The 21,126-nt window shown below is 33.4% G+C and overlaps 1 protein-coding gene across 5 annotated transcripts in view; it reads left to right on the top strand.

Moving 5' to 3' along the window:
* TCF12 (transcription factor 12) overlaps nt 1-21,126 on the top strand; it is a 292,040-nt gene that overhangs the window by 261,501 nt on the left and 9,413 nt on the right. For 4 of the 5 annotated variants that reach the window (XM_006920328.3, XM_025038865.1, XM_006920329.3 and 1 more), the window contains 5 exons: nt 5,698-5,771; nt 7,644-7,850; nt 16,071-16,185; nt 17,026-17,188; nt 20,874-21,106. In XM_006920328.3, the coding sequence (XP_006920390.1) occupies nt 5,698-5,771; nt 7,644-7,850; nt 16,071-16,185; nt 17,026-17,188; nt 20,874-21,106 (792 nt within the window). Of the gene's footprint in view, nt 1-5,697; nt 5,772-6,819; nt 6,892-7,643; nt 7,851-16,070; nt 16,186-17,025; nt 17,189-20,873; nt 21,107-21,126 lie in introns of all 5 variants that reach the window. The other variant, XM_025038866.1, reaches the window with a different exon arrangement.

The raw sequence follows: 21,126 nt of genomic DNA, 5'->3' as shown, positions 1-21,126 counted from the left end.
AAAAGACATTAAGCGACTAGGTAAAAATTGCCATATTTCTCCAATAGTTGACCTCAGAAATGATTCCTTTTTCCTGATCAAGCCGTTAGTTAAGTCCATGTGGCATTGTTGTTGTTTTTATTGTTGTTGTCAAGCTGTTTTGCATTGTTCAGGATTTCTGAAAATCGGGGCTCTGGTATATCAGGGCCCTAGCTATCACCTGTGCTTTGTGTATTAACCCTGTGACTCTGCTAAGAAGCATTCCAGTGTGGAGATGATGAACTGCTGGCAGCTGCTTTTAGCTATTAGTGGGTTCTGCTACTTTCTCAGACACCATGGCTTCAGCTGTCTAGTAAAAGTAGAACAGCTGTTCCCCACATAGACCAGACTATGAAAGACCCATTGACTTAAAGTTGCTGTTTAACAGAGCTGAAATTACAGGAAGAATGATGTAACTTTAACCCTACTCACCCTTTTGGCACGGTTTTACTGAAATTATCAGTATCATTTTTGCCACAGCCTATTTTACTTTCTCATCTGAGATGCTGTATCAGCCCTTACTATATGTTCCCACTGCTTCTGCTCCTTTGCCCAGTAAGGTAGCAATAAATGTGGTTTTCATTAACACTGGGTGGGAAAGCAGGCAGCAGAGAAGCTCAGCATCTATGAAGGGACATCAGTAAAATGGAAAATCAGACTTAGACATTTTTAGAAAAATAATGGTGTAAAGCAGAATCTCACATTTCCTCCTCCATCTTTAGTTGGTGTTTAGTGGATGATATCCTCTTTTCCCCTTTAATTCAGCTGATTAATGAAAATCTGTGGACTGTATAATGAAGGTATTAATAGGTTTCTTTTTCAATTCAACAGTCTAATCAAAGAAAAATACTTTCATATACTACTATCAAAGACTGATTTTATGCAGGTGTATCTCTCTCCCATCTCTTATATCTAGTGTTTCCTCGTTATCAACACACACTCATAGTATGTGCATGCATCCTAAATTGGCAGAGCAGTGATGAAAAGGGAGGAGAAAAAAGGAAAGCAGTACTATATGATAAAGTAGTCACAGTTGAAGGGAAAATGAAAAAGATAAAGCAAACCAGAGCTCATATATAATGTGGGAATTGTGCTCCTTTTACAGCCTGTTTTCTAGAGTAAAAGAATCATACTCGCTGAGTGCTGTCTGTACTCTATCTCTTATGCCTTGTCAATCAGACTGAGCACAGGCCTTGTAAGGGTAGATATACAGGTGCAGAGTCACATAGGCAGTTTTTAAGGCAATCATTATTTTTGCTTAAATCCCACTTACTTTTCTTAGAAACTTTTCAGGCCAAGAACATACATTTCTACGTAGAAGATGCTTAAGAAGCTTCTGAATGAGTATATTGTATGTATCATTTAGAATGCTTTAGGCTGAAAGAAGGAGAAACTCTTGTCTTGGCTAGCTTTAAATAATAAGAGGATTGGTTTTCTTGTTATGACAAGAAGCCCACAGCAGAGCAAGTTCCTGGACCAGTATGTCAGGACTCCTGCTTTATTTCTTTGCAATTCTTCCTCAGGCTTTTGTAGCAAGATAGCTGTTTAAGGTACCACATACAGATATGAGTGTCTAATAAAGGGAAAAAACTATCCTTCCCTTGTCTTTTAAGAATCGTTTTCCAGAAGCCTCTTCAGCAGATTTGCCCTCCTGACTTATTGGCCAGCATTGGCCCTAACACAATTGCTCACCACCATATTTATCTTAGAGATCAGGGTTTATCGTAAGAACTAAGAATATAATTACTCTTTACTGGTTCACTCTAGGAAAGGATAGACACATACACTCCCCTTCTGAGTAAAGTCAGATCTGGGGAAGAGAAAAATGGCTGTATCTATTACAGTCGTCATTTGGGAAAAGACACGAGTATTTGAGTTAAGAGAATTTGTTTACTAAGGGAACTTGGAAAGTAAACTAGCAAAATCACGTTTTGACTTTCTTGGAATATAAGTTTAATAATTGCAGCACTTAATAGATGTCAGAACATCCACAATAAAAATAAAGAAGAATGAGGAAAGAAAGAGTTCCTCAGTTTTTGGCTAGTTTAATCAGGTATTATCGTCATCAGTTTGTCTGGTCTTAAAGCAATTGCCTAACTTCAACTTTTTATGAACTCTTCACTTATGGACGTGTGAAGCACTTAGATGGAAAGATTGGCTGGGCCAGATTATGGAAAGCAAAGCACTAGAAACTACATTAAGATTATCCAGCCTTTCCCAAGCGTGGGAGAATCTCGTGAAAACTTGAGTTTAGGGTGAGATTATAAAGGGGAACAACTAACAAAAGAACTAACGAAATAGGAAAATGCATGATAAATGGTCCTAAGAATTTCTCTCAGCCACACAAAATGTTAGTATCTGTTTTTTTTCTAAATATATTAACCAATATTTTTAGGTAAAGTACCTACTAAGTCCCACTTAGATTAAGAGCAGATCAGAAACATTGGGTGAATTTAGATTTAGAGATCAAAGAAAGGCTTTCCAGATTTTCTAGCCAAATAATTTGATTCTGTTATCCTAGTCACCGAGCTAACTTGTTTTCTGAAAATGGTCAATAAATTTTAATATCAAATAGTTTTATTATAATCCTTCTTGAATTATAGCTAGTTTTTTCTGTAAGCCCAGGGTACTTACAGAAATTGTTAACAACATAAATAGTTGTAAGCTCATGCCTATCTAATAGAAGGAAGTATAAGCTGAAAACCTCTGTATATGTCTACCACCAGATATCAGATGACAGGAAAAGAAGGGGGACAATATCCTATTCTCTAGGAAACCCTGAGGTTTTTAGCCTTTGCCCTTTTGTTTTTCCATTTTGTGCACTGGTGCTACAGTTGATGATTACAAGCTAAAGATACCGATGTGATTCTAAATTTAATCTATATATTTTTTCACGCACTAGTTGTACAAAAAGATGTCTAGTGTTAGAGGCCTGCTAGCATTATGGTCTGTGTACCAAATTTGAATTCCATTCACAACCCCAAAGGTCTTATCTGTAGTTAGTTAATAAGCCATCAGTGGACCAAAGTTGCAAAAGTCTGTGACCTTTTTTCTACATTGATTACATGATAGACATACCATTAGGAAGAAATAATAATAATGTTCCATAGTCAAAAAGACCTTTAGGCTCATGAAGTGTAGTTTTATATCTTTTATCTCATTGATTGGCCTTGTAAGGCAGATTAAAAACAAAATAAACTATGTGCCTATTTTATAGTCAGGGCTCATAAGATTAATTGATAGTACAGATCAATGAGAATGCAGTTCCACTAATTCCCAGTATCCACTAAACTTCCATGCCCCTCTTTGAGTTTTGCCAGCCATAGGGGTCGACTTCTGCCAAAATCACTCTTAACTACCCAACCAAGTGGGGTTCAAGAAATTGTGTTCATGAAATAAAACTTGACATTTGTGTGAATTTCAGACAGAAATCAGTGATTTAACCATGTTAATATTTTTTTTTTAACAAAGTCTGTCACAGTGGGCAGCCCTGTCTATAATAAAAATAAAATAAGTTTGAGTATATGCATACTTTTCCAGTTTAATGAATTGCATTTTGGAGATAGATCTTAGCATACCTTCTTCATATCACTATCAAAAAATAATTAATGTAGGTGATTTCTTACCTGAGTAATTCAGTGCACACATCTCATTCTTCATCACTTAGCTAATGAAGAAACACAAAAATTGTGTGTTTTACAAAGCAGATGTGTTCTAAGAAGTGTGAGCTGCTTAAACACAAAACTTGTATTAATATTTTACACAAATGAAGAAATTTGATGATTAGATTCCTATCACAAGCTGATCACCCAAGGGGATCAGGAAAGATGGGGTAAAATGATTGAAAATAAAATATTGTAAACACTAAGGGATAGTATTTTTAAAACATTTTAAGGTCTTTTTCAAAATGGATTGTGATTAACCTCTTAATTCATATAAAAATTTATAATTCTACATCCGTGCTTTGACAGCTCTAATGCACTGAAATCAGTGATAAAGTATTGACTAGTTTTTACATGAATTCTTCATATAGTCAGTTACTGGGTTTTTCTGGTTGTTAAATTATTTTGTTAATTATAAAATTAGTCCACAAACCTTGAGTGTTTCAATGAGCAATTTTAGATTGTCCTTAATTTATGTGGTTGAATAATTATCACATTTGTTTGTCTAACAGGAAGCCTTTAATTGATCCTCAAAATAATTTGTTTGAAATTTGTTTGAAATTAAAAAATGGTTAGCTGATGAAGTATATAACATATACTTTTTCTTACAATTTTAGTATTTAAAATTTTTTCTGTGTAATTACAGTAGTATGCACATAATTAATTGTGAAATACAACCAGGTTATTAAGACTCTGTGTATCCAATTTTTCAGCTTGCAAAATATATATACGATTAATGGGAATACAGTTTTTCAGCTAAAGTGAACTATAATCGTTCCAATTTACCATAAATTTTTAGTTTCTTAAATGTGGCAAATTAACCTATAAAAGCAGGCTTCAGAATAACATAGTTTAAAATTTATTTAGCAATTAATGAGACAAAATAAACCTTCAACTTCTCCAACTTCAAATTTCTAATATAATTAGAGTTATCACTAAAGCTTTTATTAAGAACATTAGTATAAAGTTAATTGAATTTCTTCATTATTTTCTGTAAATAACCTATTTTCAAATGCACAGTCATCAAATAGTTAAGATTTTTGATCAATTGTTCTTTTCCTTTTAAAGCTATTTTGGCAACACCATTAAAACACTATATTCTCCCCAACACATGGATGACTCAATCTCTCTATTTCTTTTTCTTACATTTTTTTCTTTTTATCTTTTCTACTCTGAACTCGTATCCTTTTTTTCTTTAATTTTGTTTTTTATTATATTGCTACTTTTCTAAAGTTGAAGAATAAACAAAATTTTTATATTTTCCAAATTAAGTAATGTGTTCTGGTGTAAATTACATTGGGAAGATTTTTAGCAGATAATCCTAAATGCATATGCAGTCATTTGAAATTGATATGTTTATGCATTACTAAAGGCACAAGTTAATATGACCCTTTAGAAAGCAATTTGGCCTTATGAATTAAGGATGATAAATATGTTTATACCTTTTAATTCAGAATGCTGCTTATCTTCATGACATATTCCCAAAAAGAAAACAATATTTACCATTCATAATATAATAATATTCATTTACTATTCATAATAGCCAACTGAGAGCAACTAAAATATTCAGCACTGAGGTAATGATGATTAAGCAAATTATGATCTAGAGAATCAGATGAATATTAATGTAGTCATTAATAGCATTATCTCAAAGACTGTGTAAAACCATGGGGAGAGACAGAATTTTAAATTATGTATACTTTAAGTACATTTTCTCAAGATACGTGTGCATATTGACAGTCTAAAGAATATGCAGATATACAAGTAGTTATGTTTTAAAGTATAGTTTTTTTCTGTTTTCTCAACTTCCTATATTGTTGTATTAGTAATGAAAAAGGTTTTTTTTTTTTTAATGTTTTGGGCTTATGAGTAGCCAGTACTGTGTTGAAGGCTGAACAAAAATTTTCGTATAAATTTATGTACAATTACTGAATATCTTTACACTTTCCTTTGGAACATTATCAAGATCACAGAGTTAACCAAGGTGTGTGGGTGCTTTGGGGTTTTGTTTTAACAGGTACCAGTCAGTGGCCCAGACCTGGAGGTCAAGCTCCTTCATCCCCAAGCTATGAAAACTCACTCCACTCCCTGGTAAGAGCCTCTTAGAAATATACAGATCACTTTTATCTGATAGTATGCAGTTCATTTTGGTTGGTTGGTTGTTGTTGTTGTTTGTTTGTTTGGGTTTTTTTTTTTTCCAGCAAACCTTGAATAACAATGAAGAAAACAGTAGGATAGCATTACACATGAATTCTTTGCTAACAAATGGCCTGATTTAGTTGAACAATATAAGACACATTGGGTGTGCCTTTTGCCATCTGTTCTTTGGGACTTCAAGCTTCTGGTCTAAGGACAGACAGCTGGTGTTAAAATAGTGTTATGGGATTTTTGTTTCTAGGGCTTATTTTTTCTATACTTTTTACATTTATGTGTAAGAGGAAACTTAAAAAAAAAAAAAAAAAAGACCAAGTAAAAGCAAAAAAAATTAGTCCAGCAATGCAAAATGGTTGTATTTTACTCTTTTTTATATGAGGTATAGTTTATTACATTTTCATTAAAAATTTTAAATGTAATAGCAGTCATTTTTTTCATGAAGAATGTTATTTCCCATGTTTTTTTTTTTTTTAAATGAAAGAATGTGTTGTGCAGATTGTACAGCAAAAATATTATTTAGCAAATAAGAAACTAGAATAAAGGAGCCTGGCTAGGTATTGAGCATGAAGAATTTGTGGTTGAATGTTAACTTACTATTGCTTTTCTGTGCTTACCACAGAATCACAAAATATTATAAAAAAATAAGAATGACTTGTTGGAATGCTAAGTCATGCTATCAGTCAGTAATTCCAGGTTGTAAATAGCAAACTGCTTTTTCTGTGACTAACAGAACATTTTAAATTAAAGGAAAGTTTTCTTCTCACATATTATGCAAGCAAATATAATTTGTGCTATTTAGATGCTAACCTTATAACTTCGCTATTAAATCCCAGCCTTCTCATACCTTAATACAAGTAGATCTCGCAGGTCTCCGCGTTCACTTTACTAACATGTTATGCTGACATGCACATCAGCTATTTCCTCATCTCTTTTGGAGTTAATCTTAACCTGTGCTTTGCCTCCTGTTCTGTCTTGACTTTGCCAGAAAAATCGAGTTGAGCAGCAACTTCACGAGCATTTGCAAGATGCAATGTCCTTCTTAAAGGATGTCTGTGAGGTACTATTTCTTTTAGATGGTGCCTTTTTTGTGTTTCAGTTAATTATACTTCCTATTATCCATTTAAAACCTTCAAGCCTGTACAGACTCCAAAGTCTTTAAAAATCAAACAATGACCGTTTCCGTTTTTGTAACAGTATGTAAGAATAGACTTTTGTTCTCTTATGTTGTTGAGAATGATTCTTTTTAAAAGAGCTCTACTGGCATGTGCTTTTGATTTTAAAAATTCTAATATGTTTCTGTATGGGGCATGTGTGTATTCACAGACAGACAATATCATTTCCTCAGTTTTGTGAAAGAGCATATTTGGATGTGTTCACTATTTCAGATAGGTATGATTTATTCACTTAGAACAAAATTACAGCTTAAACTTGTTGAATTTGAGGATGTGTTCCCAAATTGCCTTCATTTCAAAGATCAGTATTAAAATACAGATTATCTTCTTTTATCAACTATAATTGAGGATCAGACACAGTACAGTAGCATTCCTCTTTTGTAGAAACTAAAAGAAATAACCTCATTGTAGATTTATAAATTGACTTTATGAAGCAATGATTTGTTTCTGAAGCTTTGTGAATTTAGCATAGTCTACTTTCTTTGATTGTTGATTTATAGTGCAAGTAATTGCTTTCAAAGCTACTTGATACTGCATTTCACTTGCTATCTTCCATATATCTCAAAGTAGAAACATAGCAGTCTAATGAATTTAACATACCAGCAGTAACCTCCATGTCTATTTTCAATCCCTGTAGCAATCTCGAATGGAGGATCGTTTAGACAGACTGGATGATGCTATCCATGTGCTGCGGAACCATGCCGTGGGACCTTCCACCAGTTTGCCTGCTGGGCACAGTGATATACACAGTTTATTGGGACCATCCCACAATGCAGCAATTGGAAGCCTCAGTTCAAACTATGGTGGATCAAGTCTTGGTACAAGCAGTCGATCTGCTTCAATGGTAAAATAGTGCTCATCTTTTTTCGTAATAACCCCTAAAGCCTGTTGTCTTACATTTTTTCGTAAAATCTTTGGGGTAGAGGGTTTTTTTTTTTTTTTTTTTTTTTTGAAGGGAGATAGAATGGCTTTTAAGAATTTCCTTTACTGTATTGGGCAGGGTCATTGGTTAAGCATTGGCCCTTAAAATCCTGCTATGATCATGTACAAAAAGCAGAAACTTTCTACAGAGATCATTTCAGCTTAAACTTGGATTTTTTTCCAGATGCGTAGTAATTGATAGAACAGTTTTTGCTTCGAAATAGTGTGTGGGAAGTCTGAAAAGCAAAAGCAGTAAAGCAAGACTGAATTACAAGGGTCCTTGTCTAGAAAAGCTATTTATTATAATTTAGAACCAGCCTTCAATAGCAGAAGGAATGTGGAATTATCTGTACAGGTCCAAATTTAAGCTTTATTCTCAAATGAAGAAAAAATGTTGGGGTAGTTTTAAGAATGGCTGTAATTTTAAGTGACAGTGAAAGGAAAACAATTTTATATTAATCCCCTAAGAGAATAAAATAATTCAACCCATCTTTTTAAAAACATGCTAATTCTTTAGAGGGAATAAAGTATAATTCTACAGCTATGCACATCAAAAATTCTATTGAATGTCTTACATTATTTTTTATCTAAATTGTCTTAAAGGAGTGAAGCTTTATTTGAACTTGCTGTTTAACTGATACCATGTGTTTGCATGTTTATGGCATGGTTTTTAAGATTCATTGCATGTTGTGAAATATTCTTCTATGAAACAGATTTCTAGCTGTAAGCCATGTGATCAGGGCTAAAACTCACCTATCATCAAAATAATTAGCTGCCCCAAATGCTGAAGGCTTGTGTTTTGTAAAGTGGGATTGGTTCCAGATTTTCACATTCACATCTCAGACAGCCATTTATATTCATTTTGGGGCCACTGAAGTAAACATCAAACAAGGCAGCCTGGTTTCCTGAGAACAGTGTTTTCAGTAACATGGGTGATGTTAGATGCCTGCACATCTTAATAACTAGTTTTGAGGGGGTTTTTTTTAATGTCAAGAAATCTTGAAATTTAGTCTCCTTTAAAATTAGTTTTTATTGCTATTAATATACTAATAAATGTGTGAGCATTTATAAATTGTTAAACTCAAATAGAAGGGAGCATGTTATCACTATTAGTTGTAGTAGTAAAATAATTTTAATGGTATAATATAGCATTTGTTACAAATATATAGAATATCAAACTATTATTTTGTTGAAATACTATTTATCCTTATTTAGAAGAAAGATTTGCAAATCATTATATTTGAATCCCAAGTTTCTCTTACTGCAGCATTTGCAGTTCTTATTCCTCACCTCTTAATCATTTTTAATTCTTCACTGTATATAGTTTACGGTTCCTATTCCACTCTATCTCCTGTAATATTTGATGTATCTCTGGGTCCTCCCAATTAAAGTGGGTGTGGCTGTGTTCCAATGGAACTTTATTTACAAAGAAACTTTATTCCTTTATTTGTATAAAATGGAACTTACGTCTTTAGAATGTTGTTTTTACCAACTTTGGGTATGAGTTGGGATAGAGATTTTTCAAAATTCATTCCTCTAAAGCCATGTGGTAACCTAGTACATTTTAAAAAGACTTGTAGAGGGAAAAATTGTTTCATTAGATACTGCCCTGAAGTTTGTAATTAAGAAAGTAGCTCGCATTATTCTCTACGAATATGCTGTCTACTTCAGAGCATCAACAAAAGGGCAGCCACAGATATGCTTTAAAAAGGAAAAAAATTCAAAGTAGTCAAGAAAGAAAGTCTTCTGAAACATGAGGTAAGTCTGGCTTAGTCTGGGGCAGCAGCATCAATGCCACAGCAACTAAGCCAAGCTGTTGCTTAGTGTGTCTGTCAAGGTCTTCTTTTGAGTTCTTCTAACTTCCTTAGAGGTCACAGAGCTGGTCAGAATCTCTAGGCATCATATGCTGTATCCACTCCATTTAGATGCAGTCACTAGTAGAGGTGGAGATTTAAATGTTTCTGCCAAGTGTAGCTTCAAAATATAAAGTTATTAACTGACAAAATCTAGCACTGTCAGGTGAATCAGTTTGCATCCCCTATCCTTCTGAAATGAACGTTTTAGCTGTGAGTCCTCAGTTCTCAGTTTCAGCAAAAAGACCAAAGAATGGAATGAAATAAAGATCACAGCCAGCCAGTGACTCTCCCAGCTAAGTCTTAGGCATACTATTGAGGAAGACTCTTATCTTAGTGTCTATTCAGGTCTGGATTTCCATCAGTACTGCCAGGTGCCTTGCTTACCCACCTGTATGGAATCAACTCTCTTCATATTTTTGGAAGGTGTGTGATTTGAGGGGACATACAGTTGTAAATATTGCCAGCCATCTTCAAGAGTTAACCTCTTGCTTTTATTATTTATCCCTTCTCACCCCCATGTATTCTAACTGATCATAACTAAACAAAGACACAGTTTTACACTCTGGAATAATTTTTCTTTCTTTTTTCTTTTTTTGTCTTATTTAACTTTCTAGTAGTTTATATACTTTTCTTCTGTGTTAACATAAATTAGCACTTGTTTAAGGCTTCTAAAAAGGAGGGTTACTTAGCCAAAATTACAAAGTCACCATGGAAGTGTCAGTTTAGCAATTCTTTATCACGACGTAGAATTTGTAAGGTCTGCTTCTCAAAAATATATAATTTTCATCATTCTGTGTTTTCTGCAGATAGTAGAATTATTCTAATAAGTAGAAATACCATTTTAGTACCTCCACAGAACATTCAGATAATACTTGTATTCTAATGGATTTTTGTTCTAATGGGCATTTGCTGTAAATCACAATCCTAATTGAACGTTTTAAATATGATACTGCTTTTTCTCATAGAATTTAGAAGGAGGGTCAGCATACTTTTTCTGTAAAAGGCCAGATAAATATTTTCAGCTTTGTAGGCTATATGGTCTGTCATAGCTACTTAACTCTGACATTGTAACATGAAAGCAGCCATAGATAATTATGAAAACAAATAGGTATGGCTGTGTTCCAATAAAAACTTTATTACAAAAAAAGGTTCCTTTATTTGTAAAAAAAAACGAAACAAACAAAAAACAGTCTTGACTCGGCCCACAGGCCAAACTTTCCCAATCCCTGATTTAGAACATAAATTAGCTTCTCGGTGCAGGAAACAAGGGTTAGCAAGTTGTTTTTCTTAAATCCTATAACTTTTTGCTTATTTTGTTTTAATGAGTAATTTGGGAGTTTTTTTGAAGTAGAGTATTTGAGATGAGCCAGAATGTGCCAAGAGTGGAAAAATAAGAGTTGATGGCAGGATAAAGGTGTACAGAGAGCTCAGCTCCCAGCCTGCAATGCTATCAAGATTACTTGTGTAAAAACTACATGGACACATTAACCAAAATGATTGTGCTTGGTCAAGGAAGTAGCTTTGTTTCTCAGAACCTTTCTTTACGTTGTCTTGAGTTATAACAAGATTATGCTAGTAGGGTCTTAATATTTGTAGAAGATCAATCTTATTGTCTTATAGATGAAATAATTGGGGGAAGGGGGTTCAGTTGTTCCAGAAAAAGATTTTTATATTTCACACCAAGGAGATAGATAAGAAGACTATGTCACTTGCCAAAAATACATGTTAATAGGTGTCAGTATCTAAAGACTTAATTTTGACTGTTGTTTCTTTCAACTGAACATATTCGACTGCATCAAAGTTTAGAATTAAATGAGGTTTCAGCCACATAAACCTTTTAACATATTTTAGCCATCAAATATATACAAAAATTAAATTTTCTGAAAGATTATTATATTGGAAAAGGAAACTAGGAAATCGGTAGTTCCTACTCCTTTTCGTATAATTAGTGTAACTAGCTTGGCATAGTTTTAATATTTGCTCTCATTTTTTAATGGGATTAACATTTCCATTAACTTAATTTTCTGTTTTAGTATTTTTGATGATTTCCCCACATTTGCTTAATGCAATATAAAACTTAAGTCTTCGTCAGACCCTCTTATTGGAATGTAATTGATGTATCATTTAAATTTTAAGGCACAAAATTACCATTTTGAGAATTATTAAAATGTCAGCATTGGACTTTAGTTTTGCTCTCATTTATATAGTGTAAGAATAAACTCTTGGAATAAACTGCTGACAGGAAAAAATACTGTATTAAATGGAAAACTGAAAAGGAATAGAATTGTTCATTTCATTTGCGCATTACAAAGAGATCTCAGCAATATAAAATTATTGTACATCACATCTGTTTATGGCTATAATATCTAAAATACTGAGGCCCATTGAGATGAATCCATGATAGCACTTTTATCTTTAACACAAAGTACTCAGTCAACTTCAAACCAAACTAAGTAGATTAGGAGCTTTTTGTATTAATAGAAGCTTTGTGCAAATCTTAAAAAGTTCCTTATTTATGGTATAGAATAAAATTCCATCTATGAGGTCTTTTGGTTTTCTTTGTTACAAATCCCAAGGAAATTTAATCCAGGCACATCCCTCTCCCTCCCTCCCCTTCCTCCCCCTCTCTACATCTTTCTCTTTCCTCTTCTCCCTTCCCTCTCCGCCCTCCTGGGACCCCTCCTTTTTTTTTTTTGGTTTTGTTGGGTTTTTTGTTGTTTTAAGCAGTGGTTGGAGATTCATAGTATTCTTGTATGAGAACAAAGTAAACGATGTCAAATTGTGGAATTTAAAGCTACCTTATATAACGATTTAAAAATATAAATCACATCTGTCTTCCAAATCCTAAAGCAGTTAGAGAAACTATATTTTCTAAATTGCAAGAGACTTGGATTAAGTTACTAAAGACTAACAGGCAAATAAGGTAATATTTTGTTTAAAATCAGCTTTTTGTCACTTATCAAAATAAATTTGGACTCATTTTAACCTTACTTTTAGAAAACTTTAATTTTATTAGTATAGATTTGTGTAGTATAAAAATTGTGTGTCTGGGCATCAGCTGAATTAAAAGAGTTTATTTTTAACTATATTGTTTTTTTCTGACCTATTTTTTTAATGAGCAATTTAAAAGAATTTGATTTTCATTAAGACAATAGTATAGTGTTTTGAAGGATTTTGATACCAATTTTTAAAATTCAAAATTGTTCAAATGGCAGCATTTTTTAAAGTTTGAAAACTGAAATTTATATATTATGGAAATATTACTAAAAAGGAACTATAATAGATGGAATTCTGCCAAGTTTCTAGCATAAAACCCCTCTTCAGGTATAACAAAATCTATACAGTACATAAAGATCATATCAGTCTGTAGATTAATGCTGATTAAATCATTAGTATTTAGTAAATAGTCCACATTGAATAAATTATTAGAATAGAACTCAGAATCAGAAAGGAATTCATATTGAGTACTTTTCAGTTTGTTCCTTAATTCACATGACCCCTTATTCATCAACTAAGTAGAGTTACAATTTTTTCATTGTAGATACTAAAGCCATTGGCTAAATTAAAGGCAAACAGGTCCCTTGTAGGGCACTCCCACAAACGTAAGACCATACACAGATTGTGAAGATCCAGAATTCAGGATGATGTCATTTAATGGAATGGGCCTTTTATTCTGAAACAGAGCTCTTCATAATAATTGAAATTTTGAGCATAGTGGGTTAAGGGTTTGCCTTCCCTGCTATTCCCCCTGTAGAAGCAGCCTGTCAGCTGTATGCTAACGAGATGAACAATTAAACAGGGTCCTATCTTGCTGGCCTTACAGGCTCTGAGCCTAAACAAAGAACTGTTTATACACCTGTTGTGTGTGCGTGTGGACAGAGCCGTTTGAATGGGTAGCCGCAGATTAAAGGGAACATGCAGGAGCCAGGGTGAGCAAGGGTTAAAGAGAACTATATGAACTGTGAAAGTCAAATTCTTCAGAAAATATATGAGGGCCATTTGCAAGGGGAATCAAGTTACAAAGAAAAAGTTCCTGCTAACTTCATTAATATGAAAAACTCCAGACTTCAAGGGTTTCACTGGTCTGAGGCCAGTTTTTAAAGGTTTAATTTTTTTTCTTTTGGAAGCCAATATAGGTTGGTGTGAAAAAAATAAGTTTCTCTTCCATAGAGACAAAAGTATTTGTTGGCATTTATATCTCAAAACAAACTGAGTAACCTTTCTGATTTTCCTTCAGGGAAATGCAGAATCCCTAAATATATTGTTTAGGTAATGATCCTTTGTCTGCCAGGCCTTTCATGAGAAAGGAAGTGATAGTCATTTTTATTAAAGAATTATTTATACTAATGAAATAAAAAGAGATAAGAATTCAGTAGATGCGTCAGCACTTACCATTACTCAAATGAGTGAAAATTCAGTTTAACTGTTCAATTATTACTGTCTTACAGAGCTGTAAAAGGAGTTTCACACATAGAATATATAGTAAATATACATATGTTTAAAATTTTTTAGTTTTAAAAGGTCATTGCCTTTTAAATTACTTGGTATGACAGCTCAGCATACTAGGTAATAGCAGAATTAGCACATTACCTAAATCATAGGAAGTCTTAAGATTATTATAAACACAGAGAAATCTTAGCTTTTACTTTATCCTGCAGTGATTTCTTCAGGCAGTCAAAATAGTGATATTTTATCTTTATAATATGCCTAGGCTATTAAGGTCCAAAAGAATTGCAACAACTGTGTATTACGATTATAACATATCTGTTTTTATAAAATGGGATTTTTGAACTGACCTTCCCATTAGATTACTGAGTAGTTCACAGCTAACAAGAAAGCACCACTTGTGTTAATAAACATGACCAGGATGCCCTGGATACTGGATATCATGAAACATTTTAAAAATAATTTTCTCTCAAATAAAATTTTCACATACCACTTTTGCACTGGTTTTTAAGTTTAGTTCTTCAGATTTTTCTCAAGTGTGTTTTGGGGGGAAATCTAAAAGCTTAGGGAAGATTTTAGTGCAAAGAAGATAAAAGTCTGCCACAGTTTCTGTGGTTCCTTCCCAGCTTTAAGACTTTATGATTCTAATGCATGATGAAATTGTGTGGTTTAGGAAAAGGATATAGTCATGTTTGATCATCTAAGAAAATAGTGACACAACTAATCCTTAGCAATGACTAATACTAAAATAATTTCAAAAGTAGTTATGGAGTACATTATATGGGGTTTTTAAGACTACATTAAAGATAAGAATAAGAGTAGGGGACAGACATTTCATAAAAAGAGTGGTGAAAGACCTGATACGTTCTAATTAGGTCTTCTACCAAACGGCCTGCCTAAAACTGCTTTGGTTTCTTTTGTTTAGCTCATAAGCAACCAAAGGATAAACTTGAATGGGGGCATTTATATCTCTTAGGGTAAAATCTACACAGAGTCATGAAAGATAAAAAGCTATATTAATTACTTAAGAGGGATTCAAAGCTTGGCAATTTACTGAGATTGAAGGATTTATTGAAAAACTGCGGTTCTCATGCACAACTCTAGGCAATAAAACCTCTTTAATTAAAGGCTTAATCTTCTAGTTGACATGTCTGCTACTGTTCTAATAAAAAGCTTCATTTGTAACCAATTTTTTTCTAAAAATACTGCAGCAGCCAAACTTTTAGTGGTGTTTGCATGCATGCCTTACCTTCCCATTTCAGATAAATTGTGATTCGTGTAAGTTTTATTTAAAAAAAAAAAATTGATGCAGAACTTTTAAGTTATTTTAATTTTGTATTGCCCTTTGTTGCTCTTTTAAAATTCTTGAGAGGAGGCAGAGGAAGTAAAAACAAGACACTCTATGTCTTATGTGAGGAAAGGGCATGCCAAAGTATAGATAGATATTATTACTTGGAATCAAAAAATATTTTTGTAAATGCAAATTCATGCATACTTTAATATATATAGGTAGTATTTGGAATAGGTTTTCAGATTAGTTGATAGAGGATTATTAATAGGTCCTATAATATATAGTGGTTTATGGCTTCTGGATTTGTTTTGTCTCTGTTAGCTCATTTATAACAGTCCTCTGTGGAATATAAAATTTGAAAGTTGGAATTTTACTTTTTTAAATAAAATTTTAGCTACTATCAAGTCTTTTGAAATCAAAAATCCAGAAAAGTGGTACCCAAGAAAAGTTGCTAAATTCAGATGAGTACTATTGTTTTCTCTATTAAACCCAGTAAAAGAATTTTAAAAATTATTGCCCCTGAACTGTCTTGACTTTTTTTTTTAACTAGGTTGGAACTCATCGAGACGACTCTGTCAGTCTCAATGGCAATCATGCAGTCCTGTCTAGTACGGTCACCACTTCAAGCACAGACTTGAACCATAAGACACAAGAGAATTATAGAGGTAACTATATTGTTGGTTTTCAGCAGTAATGCAGACAGAGATATCACTTGGAGCACTATCACCTTTTTCACAAGTGTATTGACATCTGTGAATCAAAAGTCATCTTACATGAGGGAATTTTAAACAGTAGTTGCTACTGCATGAATGTAGAGGATAGATATTTAGTGTTCAGTGGCCTCTTTGGCTAAGAGAAGTGTAGATACTTATTGATGGATAGAACCACTTACAAACTATTCTTCAGTTTTTATTGGTCATTGTCTTACCTGTTCCTGTTTCTGTCATGTCTGTCTTTCTCACTTCCCCACGTGACTGAGTCTTCATGGTCCCATGAAGTGGGAAAGATATATCTCAATATGTTGAGAGCTTTGAATGATACTAGCTGTTGTTTAGAAACAGTTCAATTGTAGAAACAACTCTGTTAAAAAGCAGACTGATCAGTGTTATAATGGAGCTTACAAATAAGTACAAATATATAGCTAATATTAAGAATGCCAAAGTAAAGTTCCTCCAGTTATATTTAACCCATGATGCCTATTTTATTGTGTTTATCCAGGAAAATGTTAAAGCTTATTACCTTGGCAGAATCTTACAAGTCAGTTTCTAAAAATCCATCAAGTATCTCATACCTTCTTCATTTGTTAAATAGTGCCTAAAAGTGAGCATTAGACCATTTTCTCTAAGGTTTATGGACATGTTCTTTCCAGCTCTACATCTTCAGATTTCCCTCATAGCCCTGTAACAACTAAGGGTATTTACCATCTAGAAAGCTTTTTGCTGTCTTAGTTCAAATTCATAAATAAGTCTGGACATTTATTTTTTATATCTTTGCCTCTTTGTTAGGTGGCTTGCAAGGTCAGTCTGGAACTGTTGTTCCAACAGAAATCAAGACTGAAAACAAAGAGAAAGATGAAAACCTTCATGAACCTCCTTCATCAGATGACATGAAATCAGATGATGAATCCTCCCAAAAAGATATCAAAGTTTCATCTAGAGGCAGAACAAGGTATTTGTTAGCATCCAGGTTTTAAATTTCAGTCATTTGCCATTGGTGAAAATACTTTGAAAATTAAAGGGTGTCATGCATTTATTGTCAGCTATGTTCTAGATACTGTGTTGGGACTTTATGTATGTTATCCCATTTAATCCTCACAGCATCCCTAAAAGGGAATCATGAAGCCGACTCCAAAATTATGTTTTCCATAATATCACACTATTTTAGGGTCTACATATAAAAAGGAATTATATCTCTCCCCTCAAAGCTTACAGTCTGTAAGACAATTAGATGACAAAATAGCTCAAACCAATTAAATTGGGCAGTATAGACATTTAAGTACATTTTAACAACAAATATATGAATGTATTAACTTCAGGCTAAGTATACGGTAAGACTCCGTTATACAGTTTAAACCACGTGTTGTCAGACTATATATAGCCCATGGACCAAATCCAGCCCACTGCCTATTTTTACAAATAAAGTTGTATTGGAATACCTCCACACCCCATTCATGTACATATTTTGTCTAGGGCTGTTTTTGTAATGCAATAATAGTTTTGAGTAGTTGGAGCAGAAACCAGATGGCCCACAACGCTGAAAAAATTTAAACAGTTATTTGAGAGAAGTATGGAAAAGAAAGTACTACTGGTGGACTGATGTTATTGGGGAAGGTTTTCTAGAAATTAGACTTGACCCTGCTTTGAAGTATGCATTTTGACACATAGTAAGTACATTAGTTTCAAATGATTTCCAGATTCTTCCCTCAGATTCTTCCAGTTCTACATTAAACTAGATGATTTGGAATATTTGTGATCCATCTTATTTCTTGGATATGTGTATCCATTTATCAATAATATGTATATGTCACATAGATATTATAAATATTGTTCTTCGTATTAAATTATGGTGCAATGGAGATTACATTAAATATAGTAGATACAACTGAAAGAACGAGCATGGTTCTTTCTGTATTCACATACTTAAAAGGTGTCCTTTTGCCTTTGACATTCTCACTATTTCAACACTAAGACATTTCTCTTGGGAAAAATTAAATTTTAAGATACTAATACTATCATTTTCATATGCATTGTACTCAGTTGTGCAGACGCATGAAGAAGTAGAAAATGAGTCATGGAATCTAGAGACCACTCCTTTCAGGCATCTTAATTCTTTCATCGTTTTATTATTCTAACAGGATTTTAAAGGAAATAATATTCATGTTTCCTCTTCATCTTCTCATGTTGTAGGTCAGAAGTTGGCCAATTTTCTGTGTAAAGGGCCATATAAGTAAATATTTTCAGCTTTGTGGGCCATATGGTCTCTGTTGCAACTACTCAACTCTGCCATTGTAGCAGAAAAGCAGCCATAGACAATACATAAACAAATGGACTGGCTCTTCCAATAAAATTTTATTTACAAAAACAGTAGCCATCTCACTGGCCATAGTTTACCGAACACTATTACAGGTCATCATAAATTGAGAAGGCAGTGTAATAGGTTAACAATAACAATATTTAGTAATTAATAATAGTTAATAGATTAATAATATGTCCTTTGGACAAAGTAAAGCTAACTTGGGTTTTACTTATGGCTCCTTCATATACTTGCCAAGTGACCTTAGCCAACTAATTAAAGCTTCTGAGCTTTGCTTCTTTCTTGAAAAAAGGGACTTTCTATTACAAGATTCTTGTGGGAATAAACTGAAAACGATGCATATAAAGGCCTTTACACACGGTCTCGCATGCAATAAACACTCAATAAATGTGCTATAGTTACCATTACGACGATGGGAATTTTAGGTTTATGATGTAGGTTTGCTTCCACCTCGGTTCTTGTCATTACACTGCCACTGATTGGCTGTGTGATCCTAGGGAGGTCACTGATTTCTTTGGATCTTGCAGTGTTTTTCAACCCTCTGCACAGACTCCTGAAACATTTTAGAGTACAGGTGACTGGCCCCCAACCCAAGCTCACTAAATCAGTATCTCTGGTAGTGGAACCGTTGAAAGCTGTTTTTTAAGTGCTCCTGAAGATTTTGATAAGTGGCCACACTTAGAAATCTTTGCACTAGATGATCTGTAAAGGTCTCTTTGAGGTCCAAGAGCTAGTGATTTTCTGTTACCAAAGAATACTTTTATGTAATTATTGATAATTAGCTAGTAAGAATCTATTGTGTACTTATTTTTTATTACAGTACTCAAGGTATTAGAAAGGAGGTGAAAACATCTATTCTTTGTGTATATCATTTTAAGTTTTTGAGAGGCCTCGGCTCAATAATTTATTTCTGAAATATAAATAGAATTTCCTAAAATTTATTCCAAAGGATCTTCCTCAAATGTTTCTTTTCTGATACCTTAGTGCATTTTTATTACAGAAATTTGGAAGATACAGAAGAGTATATACAAAAATCACAAGAAACTCTACTACCCAGAATTAACCACTGTTTACTTTTCAAGAAATATCTTTTCCATAAATACAGTTAAAATTGGAATTAAACTAGATATAACTTTTACAATTTCAACTTTATTATTTAAGAATGTGTTTTTAACATTTTCATCTATCCCTGAGTGTTTTCTGCAAAGCAGAATAATACTTTTACCACCCCAGAAAGTTTCCTCATGCCCCTTTGTAATCAGTACCTTCTTCCATCCCCTGGCAACCATTAATCTACTTTCCATCACCATAGTTTTGTCTTTTCTACAAATTTATCTAAGTGGAATCATATAGTAGATACACTTTTGTTCTGGTGTCTTTTAATTAGCATAATAATCTGCAGCTTGATTTTTTAGAAGCTACAGAGTAGACCATTGTCTGGATGTACTGTAATTTATCTAACCCAGCTCCTATTATTGGACTCCAGTTTGTTGCTAATGTAATATTTCTGTGATCAACTTCCTTTACATCTCTGTGTACATCTATGTATGTCTCTAATTATATCCTTAGGATGAATTTATAAAGTTGGAATTGCTGATTAAGAGGTAATGAACATTTTAAGGCTTTGGATTTATTTTGCCAATTAGTCCTTCAAAAAAATTGTTCCAGTTCACCCATGTTTTAAGTCATCACCACTGATGATGATATTTCTCTCTTAAAAAGAAAGTAGTCATTTTTTGAAATACTTCTCACTCTGTCTTCAGCTTTTCTTACTCTTCACCAGGTAACTGCCAGAATATATTTAAGAACATCGGTTAAGCAAAGTAATACATTAGTGTAGTAAGATAGTACTTCTCAAACTTTAATGTGCATATGAATCAGCAGGGGATCTTGTTAAAATTCACTTTCTGATTCAGTCGGTATACAGTAGAACCTGAGATTGAGATTCTGTTTTTAACAAGCTCCCAGTAATGTTGATGCTGCTAATCATATTTTGAGTAGCAAGGTGATAGAATATTATGTAGTCATTCAAATTACGTTTATGAAGAGTTTCACTAGCATGGAAAAGTCTTCATGCTGTAATGAGTAATGATAAATGCATTTTAAAAGGTATGTGGTATAATTTCAACTATACAACTATATGTGTGCATTGAAGAAAGACTGGAAAGAAATAATCATGTGAAGTGTAGTTATTTATACTGTTTGGTAAAATTTGTAGGTAATTTTTATTTCCATCTTTATACTTCATAATTTTGTACAGTAAGCATATCTGTGCTTTATAGGGAACCTGGCAAGACATTGTTGTTACTTTGTTTTCCAGCAGTACTAATGAAGATGAAGATTTGAACCCAGAACAGAAGATAGAAAGGGAGAAGGAAAGGCGGATGGCTAACAATGCCAGAGAACGCTTGCGTGTGCGGGATATTAATGAGGCATTCAAAGAGCTTGGTCGAATGTGTCAGCTTCATTTAAAGAGTGAAAAACCGCAAACAAAACTCCTTATTCTTCATCAGGCCGTGGCAGTCATCCTTAGTCTAGAACAGCAAGTCAGCGGTAAGTAGGCTCAGCAGAGA

This window comes from Pteropus alecto, unplaced genomic scaffold (genome assembly GCF_000325575.1).
Source record: "Pteropus alecto unplaced genomic scaffold, ASM32557v1 scaffold86, whole genome shotgun sequence".
NCBI lineage: Eukaryota > Metazoa > Chordata > Mammalia > Chiroptera > Pteropodidae > Pteropus > Pteropus alecto.
This window is presented reverse-complemented; position numbering and strand designations above follow the sequence as displayed.